The sequence below is a fragment of the Dissoconium aciculare genome (genome assembly GCF_010015565.1).
Source record: "Dissoconium aciculare CBS 342.82 unplaced genomic scaffold K489scaffold_11, whole genome shotgun sequence".
NCBI lineage: Eukaryota > Fungi > Ascomycota > Dothideomycetes > Mycosphaerellales > Dissoconiaceae > Dissoconium > Dissoconium aciculare.
The window spans coordinates 650,260-658,337 of record NW_022984961.1 but is presented as its reverse complement, the minus strand read 5'-3'; the positions used below and the strand labels follow the sequence as shown (position 1 = coordinate 658,337).

General features: G+C 50.8%; 3 protein-coding genes across 3 annotated transcripts; 2 read left to right on the top strand and 1 right to left on the bottom strand.

The window, feature by feature from the left end:
- Window positions 1-206: 206 nt before the first annotated feature.
- Window positions 207-2,891, top strand: K489DRAFT_324676 (MFS general substrate transporter; the record flags this gene model as incomplete). Its single annotated transcript, XM_033601781.1, has 1 exon — window positions 207-2,891. One exon carries the CDS (start codon window positions 207-209, stop codon window positions 2,889-2,891), a length of 2,685 nt encoding a protein of 894 aa, XP_033457320.1.
- Window positions 2,892-3,893: 1,002 nt separating this feature from the next.
- Window positions 3,894-5,755, top strand: K489DRAFT_383075 (Aldo/keto reductase). The gene is made up of 6 exons (XM_033605511.1): window positions 3,894-4,305; window positions 4,427-4,609; window positions 4,674-4,833; window positions 4,915-5,074; window positions 5,135-5,275; window positions 5,338-5,755. Exons 1-6 carry the CDS (start codon window positions 4,044-4,046, stop codon window positions 5,512-5,514), a joined length of 1,083 nt encoding a protein of 360 aa, XP_033457319.1. The 5' UTR covers window positions 3,894-4,043; the 3' UTR covers window positions 5,515-5,755.
- Window positions 5,756-5,887: 132 nt separating this feature from the next.
- On the bottom strand, window positions 5,888-6,940 carry K489DRAFT_433703 (uncharacterized protein). The gene is made up of 2 exons (XM_033608527.1): window positions 6,321-6,940; window positions 5,888-6,212 (listed from the first exon to the last, which is right to left on the bottom strand). The coding sequence occupies exons 1-2, from the start codon at window positions 6,602-6,604 to the stop codon at window positions 6,008-6,010; spliced, it is 489 nt and encodes a 162-aa protein (XP_033457318.1). The 5' UTR covers window positions 6,605-6,940; the 3' UTR covers window positions 5,888-6,007.
- Window positions 6,941-8,078: the final 1,138 nt, after the last annotated feature.

Here is an 8,078-nt window from a genome sequence, read left to right as displayed (position 1 = left end):
ACCAGCAATCGAAATAAAGAATTTTCGAAACGAGCGAGGGTTCGCGACCATAAACAACTACGCACAGCCGTCCAACAGATTGGGAAGCTATCGGTGTCAAAAACCGATCGCATGCCCAAAAAAGTCTAAAAAGACCATAATTGGGATCGCGATCACGCTTTGAACGATGGTCCGTCGCCACAGCCTGGCCATCGAACAAGGATGACATGGCGAGCAACGCCCATGATGAACAGCACCATGCCTTCCATGGTCGCAGCGGTCTTGTTCTCGGCATCACCATCTTGATGTGGGCATTGTCCACGGTTTTCGTCATCGGCCGTTTCATTTCCCGTGGTGCAATCGTAAAGCGCATTCTGCGAGATGACTATATCATTGGCCTGGCTTGGACCATTGCGACAGGGCTATCGATCGGAGTATGTCTTGCCGCTGCGAACGGCTTGGGACGGCATGAGAGAAATGTTCCTTCAGATTGGACACGGACTCTGCGGAAGGCGATCTACGCCGTCAGCATCATGTATCAACCTGCGCTCATGACAACCAAGACATCCATCCTGATGTTCTATCTGAGTCTCTCCGCAGCGGATCGAACCTTCAGGTGGGCTTGCATCGCAACCCTGGTGGTTGTGAATGCGGGTGGTTTCGCGCTCACCATGGGAACAATCTTTCAATGTCGTCCCATTTCAGCAGTGTTTGACTTGGTGGTGCCAGCCGGTGCACAATGTACGGACGTCTTGACAATATATCTGGCGTCTGTACCGCTCAACCTCATTACGGATCTAGCGCTACTGCTCCTGCCAATGCCAATTATTACAGCTATGCGTCTGCCACGAAAGCAAAAGATCATCCTCGTGGTGACATTCAGTGCAGGTCTGTTCGTGGCGATTGTGGACGTTGTCAGGATCTCGTATCTACAAGACGCATCGGAGGCTCGACTAGCTGCGATTCAAAGACTGAACGGACAACCATCGGATATTGCGGCGGACGAGATGATCGACTCGTCCTGGTTCTTGTCCTATACATACCTTTGGACAGCAATCGAGGTGCATGTCGGAATCATGTGCGCTTGTGTGCCAGCGCTCAAGCCACTTGTCGCACGCTTCCTACCATCAATGCTCAAGGATCCGGGCGAGACTACGCGAGCGGCCTCGCCAATGGAGAAGTCTGACCCGGTCGACATCAATCGCCCTCCAGATATGAGCCCTCGCGTGGAGTACCCAGAGGATGTCCATCCCCGCGACTTTGGTGGCTCGCTTGATTCAGGTGTCGGTGGACCAATGGACATGATCGATTTTCTGACGACGCCAGACATGAACGAGAGTCAGGTAATTCAGCGTACAACAACGGCCATCACGAACACTTCTCGCGACACGGCTCCACCTGGGTCAGCAACATTTTTTGACTTTGTCAATGTTAAGCGCCATAAGAGTATGGTACAAATGACCCACCGCGAGTCGATTTTTCCAATCTCAATGGTCACTTTGCTATTCTTCATCTGGGGTTTCGAATATGGTCTGCTTAACGTACTCAACCGACAATTCCAAATTGTCGCCAACGTCACTTCAAGTCAGACGGTCGGCATCCACAGCGCCTACTTTGCCGGATACTTTGTTGGGCCTTGGACAGTTGGCCGCCTCGTTTTGAAACATTGGGGGTTTCGATCATGTTTCCCAATCGGCATGTTCATTTATGCTGCAGGCCTACTCATATTTTGGCCTGCGGCCGTTCTGACGTCCTGGCCAACATTTGTGGTGACTAATTTTATCGTTGGCTTTGGCCTTTCCATCCTCGAAACGGCATGCAACCCATTCATCATGCTTTGTGGACCTCCCGGATATGGTGAGATTCGTTTGAACATCAGTCAGGGTCTCCAAGCTATCGGCAGTATCGTTGCGCCTTTGATCGCAGAAAAGGCATTCCTCGGTCGGATCGATGATGCTCCTTCTTTAGTCAACACTCAGTGGGCTTATCTCGGCATGTCTCTAGCTACAGTGATTCTGGGAATGATCTACGTTTACGTCCCTTTGCCTGGTGCAACGGATGCAGAGCTAGCTGATGCTGATGAGAGGGCCGATGGTGCTAACGAGGCTACCGTTCCATTTGGTGGTCAACGGAGACTACCAATAATCTGGATTGCCCTCGGGTTGGCAGTCTTTAGTCAATTCTGTTACGTCGGCGGACAAGAGGTCAACGCCACTATCTTCTCCACCTACTTCACAGACGTCATCTATCCTGACTCGCCAGCATTGTCATTGAGTGTATCGACCTACTCTGCCATTGCGCATACAGCATTCGCTGTCTCACGATTCGTGGCTGCCGGATTGGGCTTCTTCATCAAGCCTCGATACTTATTGGCATTCTTCTCCGTTGGTGCCGTCGTCTTTACAGCTTTGAGTATGCACTTCACAGGCGACACAGCCATCGCGTGCTTCATCATGGTCTACTTCATGGAGGGCCCCATTTTCGCCCTGATATTTGCTCAAGGCTTGCGTGGCATGGGACGACACACCCGTCTTGCCAGCGTAATGCTCACGTCCGCTATTGGTGGCGGAGCGGTGTTCTCGCCGATTTCCAGTGCACTCGTCACTGGAGGCCGATCAGCATCATCTGCATTGGTCGTCGGAGCTGCGGTATTTGCCGCAGGCTGTATCTATCCGTTCGCATTGTCTTTGCTGCCCAAGCTCAGCAAGATCGTCGACTATCCCAAGGCGGACAATGTTACTGGATCACGTCTATCGGCGTCATCGCTGTCGTCAAGACCTAGCGCGATGCGTAAATTTGAAAGTGGACATCGTCGACGGCGCATACTCGGATTGGGAATAGTGACTGATGAAGGTGGGAAACCTCAGCGAAGCCCAGACGCTGAGCACCGCGAAAGAAGCGCGGCTGAATGACAAAAGCCATCGACTGGATCGACTCGGATTAATTTTGACGCCGCCCAATTGTTCATTTGGAGAATCGATGGCCGTTTTTGGGCTGGCGTGGTCAATATTTCAAGCATGGTGTTTGGCGTTATGTCATGTCCTATCTGCGCGCTCGGCATTTTACGATATGACCGGGGCAAGAAGGCTATTTTTGGTTCTTTGCTTGGATTTCTTCTACTTCGACTACTGTTTCAATGATTGACGTCAAATGACGGTCGCGAAGTATCATTCTTCGAAATTGTACATCACAATTACATGTTTAAAAGCGTTCTTTTTCTCCAATCGCGTGCCAAAATGTTGTGATCACCTGTCCTTGGTTTGTGCAAGTTCGCTCGCTCGCTCGCTCCACTAGCTTGAGTCAACTCGAGTGTCGAAGTTGCTGGAAGTGTTCCACAGGATCTCGGCTCATTCACTCGAACGATTCGTGCCATAGCAGCCATGCACGTAGGCGGATTTAGGACATTTCGGCGGCTTGTAGGCCTTAATTCTCTCACGAGCCACATCTGTTGACCGGAGGATTTGGTTTTATGAAATAGAAATGCCAACATAACAGCCCCAAAGCCAGTGGTTGACTTGATGTAGTGCGTGATTTACATCGAGCCAATGGTCCAGCACAGAGCAGCTTGTTTGATCAAAATTTCATGGGCTCTTTGATCTAAGGGGCTCAACAGCCGACACCGGTCAAATTGAGCCATACACTCGAATAGCGACACTGATCGCGACGACCCTCTTTCTGTAGCACTACTAAACAAACCATCGTGTGTCCAGGTTTCTCTGGGTCGTTGAGAAGGGCTTACTAGCACTACCTAGGTGCTAGGTGGGTTTTTATGTTGGCTGAGCACCTGCAGAGCCTTGATGTAATGCCCGTTCGCGGAGATAACTCCACTATCTCCGCGTCGAACCCTGTACACGACACGAAATCACGTCACTACAGCTTAAGCGTCATGTCCAGAGTGTAACATGGATGGAAATACCGAGTAGTGGGGCTGACGATATTGCAGAAATGATTCATGTTTCCGCAGCCCTTCCGGAAGACTTATATATAAGGAGAAGCCTATTCCTCTTATTCGCAGTGCAACCTCAAGGTACAGAATCAAATCCACAACTCAACAATCAATCACAATGTCTGCTGCTGTCGCTGCTGTCTCAAACACCCTCGGTGCTGCCACCGGTGGTGCTATCGGTAACAAGCTTCCTACTCGCAAGCTTGGCCGCAATGGTCCACATGTCACTGCCCTTGGATGGGGTCTCATGGGACTGAGCGCCTTCTACGGCCAGCCAAAGCCTGATGCGGAACGATTTGCAATCCTCGATGCGGCATATGCTAGAGGCGAATTGTTCTGGGACTCTGCGGATATGTACGGCGACAATGAGGACTTGCTTGGTAGGCCCATCTTCCCATCGATGGTCATAAGAGATGGTTGCCGATATATCACCATCATACGATCATCAAAAAGGCAGTCATGATGAAGGCTTCTGGTGCTAATCGCTCTCGTGTCCTACAGGCAAGTGGTTCGAGTCAAACCCGGAGAAGCGCGAGAAAATCTTCCTCGCGACCAAGTTCGCCAACAGGGTCGATGACCAGGGCAACCGTAGCGTCGACAGCACTCCCGAATATGCGCGCGCTGCTTGTGAAAAGTCCCTTGCTCGGCTGAAGGTCAAGCAAATTGATCTCTACTACGCTCACCGTTAGTGCCGTCAAATGATACACATCCATGCAATTCGCTAACACCGGATTGTGATCACACTCAGGTCTCGATGGTGTGACTCCTGTAGAGAAGACCGTCACTGAGCTCAAGAAGCTGCAAGATGAGGGCAAGATCCGCTACATCGGTCTATCCGAGTGCAGCAGCGAATCTCTGCGCCGTGCAAGCAAAGTTGTTCACATCGATGCTGTGCAAATCGAATACTCGTGAGCCTCCATTTTCTACACAACAGCGAATAGTGCTGTGACAGGCAATGATCATATGCTGAACAATCCCTCCGTCTTTAGACCGTTCTCTTTGGACATTGAGAACCCTCAAATCGACCTGCTCAAGACTGCACGTGAGCTCGGCACCGCCATTGTGGCTTACTCGCCCATCGGTCGAGGTATTCTCGGAGGCAAGCTTCGCAGCCGTGCCGACTTCGGAGAGGGTGACTTTCGTGCCTACGTATGTAGTACAGCCGACCCTTCGAGAGTGGACTATGCTGATCAATGGCTTTCAAACTAGGCTCCGCGATTCTCTGAGGAGAACTTCCCAAAGAACTTGAAGCTCGTCGATCAGATTACCGAGCTTGCTGCCAAGAAGAATGCCACTCCCTCTCAATTGACATTGGCATGGCTGCTCGCTCAGGGTGATGACATCTTCCCGGTACGTTATGCTCGCGAGTTGGAACCCTCGCTACGCTCATCACTGACCACGTCTCTATTCAGATCCCGGGCACCACCAACATTCAGCGTCTCGAGGAGAACCTTGCGGCGTTGAAGATCAAGTTGTCGGCGGAAGAGGATGCGGAGATTCGCAAGGCGAGTGAGGCAGCTGAGCCAGCTGGTGCGCGATACCCCGAGGCCTTTGCAAAGCACTGCTTTGTGGACACTCCTCCGTTGTAGTGAGCGATCGGCAGAATGAGAAGTCGGAATAGCCATACATAATGAAATGTGTAACGATCAAGTTGTGTAATGCTTTCAGCCCCCAACACGATATAGGAGCCATACACGGAGCAGCTTCAGACTGTACATGACGATGGAAACCGAGGTCCTCTTGTTAAGCAAAGACAACTCGACTGATGGACTTGCTTGAGGATCATGAAGAAAATGTGTGAGGATAATCTGAAGATGTACAGTAGTGAAGTAAGCTTTCAGATTAGTTTTCCAAGACAGTAGCACGAAGTAATGTACAAAGGCAGACTGGGCAAGGAGACAGTCCATCTCTTTTCCTTTCCAACCCTCCGATTTCAATCATTGTGTAATAGAAATCGACAAACCGGACATGGTCTTTGGAATATACGCAGGATTTCCTCGCAAATACAAACGTGGACTTTGTTCGAACCAACTCTTCAAAAATACATATTCCGATCTCGGCCTGGACAACCACGTCTCCAGCTTAGAACAGCGCGAGCGCGCCAAAGATGGCTACGACAGCACCTGCAGGCGCAAGCAAGACTGTGGCGGCGCCAGTGTGGGTCGGGCTGGAGGGTGATGGAGAGACGGCATTGATTGCGTTCGTGGAGGAAGTAGAAGTACGCGAAGCGGTGTTGGATGAAGTCGTAGTGCTGGACAAGATGGTGGTCGTGGCGTGGGTTGGGTAACTAGCGGCAGGTTCAGTAAATCATCCTTTCTGGCATCTCATCTGCGTCTTTCACTCGATCCTCTTGATCGGATTGAGAGGCGATAACCATTTGGCAAGGCGGACTCACGCTTTGGCAGCATTGCAGTAGGACACTTTGGTCTGCTCAACGCCGAATCGGTTGGGGTCCGATGGGCAGTTGTTGTAGCAGGTCAAGACATTGTTGCTCTGCTCGCACAGGCAGTCCCAGTCGTTAGGCTTGCAGTTGTCAAGCTGAGCCTTTTCGGTCGCAACGCAAGTTTGGATGATGATGTCGATCTGGCTGCCGCATCCCGAGACAGGTCCAGATGACGATGATGTCTGCGCAGCGACGAGGCTGGCGGCAGCCGCGAAGAGGATGGCGGAGGCGTACATGGCGATTGTAGACCGAAGATGGGAAGCGAGGAATGCTGGTTGTTTTCAACGACACAAACGTGGGCTATATCACGATGAAAGATGCTGGCGAAGAAAGCAAAAATCGAACTGTTTTAGAGGAGCCCTTTAATGTTATCGGCAACGCAGAAGAATCGAAAGGAGTGTGTGAATGGAGAGGAAATGAAACGACCGGATAAACAACCACAGATGAACACAGAAGCCACAATCAAGTATGAAGTAAATGTACAGAGGAGGAAAGAGGGCTGGCACCGACGGGTTGACAATAACAGGACGGAGGAGGAACGAAAAGAGGGCGCGCGGAGCCTCGCGGGTGTATGCGCGTTTATTTCCGTGGACACATGCGCTCGACGGGTTTGAACGACCGTTCCACGGACGGGAGCGTGGTCAATCACATGATGTTTCCTGCCGTGCAACCCGCCCTTTCATCTCTCCGTCATGGTGGGACATCAACAACCCCGGCATTCGAAAGGAACCGTTGCGCGAATGGGGTTGATAGCCAATCCAACAAGCATCCGTGCTGGAAGATAATAAAAATGTTAATTTGATCTAGAGGGAACAAATCGACGAACAGGGTAAAGCCTAGTTCGGAGGAACTCATCCCTCCTTGAAGTCTATTTCCTCTTCCGCACCAATCATACCAAGTTGATGGGCCAGGCTAACCCATGTTGAGGATTACGGCGCAGATTGAGTAGCTTCCACCTGCTGCAGGTATTCCAAGGCTCACGTACAATGCAGATCCATGGTTCCCTCGATGGGATCAGCAAAGGGTAGTACGTGTTTCACATGCTGATACGTGTGTCGTGCAATAAGTGTTTCTTATATGCAATCCAGTTCACCACTGACCAGCAGCTGTATGCATGACAGTGTCTGCTCGCTGAGTGTTTAAATCAGCATCGAGGAAATTGCAGTGACCAGAGAGAGGAAATGCTGCTCGTGTGGGAATGTCCTGTTTGTTGACCGGTCATGCATGGCAAGTCGAGTATTTGGTGCCCAGATTGCTCCGCGTTTACTTCCTGCGTACAATCACTTTGTTTCTTGCGTGTTTCATCGGTGCTTGATGCATGCACATGTCAATGGTCCTGGAATAAGACAGGCTCTGCGGTCCTGTTCAAACGACGTACGAACTACGAAGCATGTGGAGCTAGGTTGATGCTCTGGCCTTCGATGAGCGTCCGCGAGAATACCTGTTGTAATAATGCCATCTTACTGTTCATACGCATGCCGTCCAGAGTGAAACTCGGCCTATCGAACTTGCTCTTGGTGACAGTAGTAACGTACTCTTCACTGTACTACCCCGACAGTCATGTAGATGGTCACCCAATGCAGATTCACTATCCAGTCACACGAAAACGGATCAGGAGAAAATTCGAAATTTTGAGAAGGGAAATGGTTATTTGATGCAGATAAATGCTGTTGCAATCGTTATATTGCGCGATGCCGTCCGCGCAGAGCA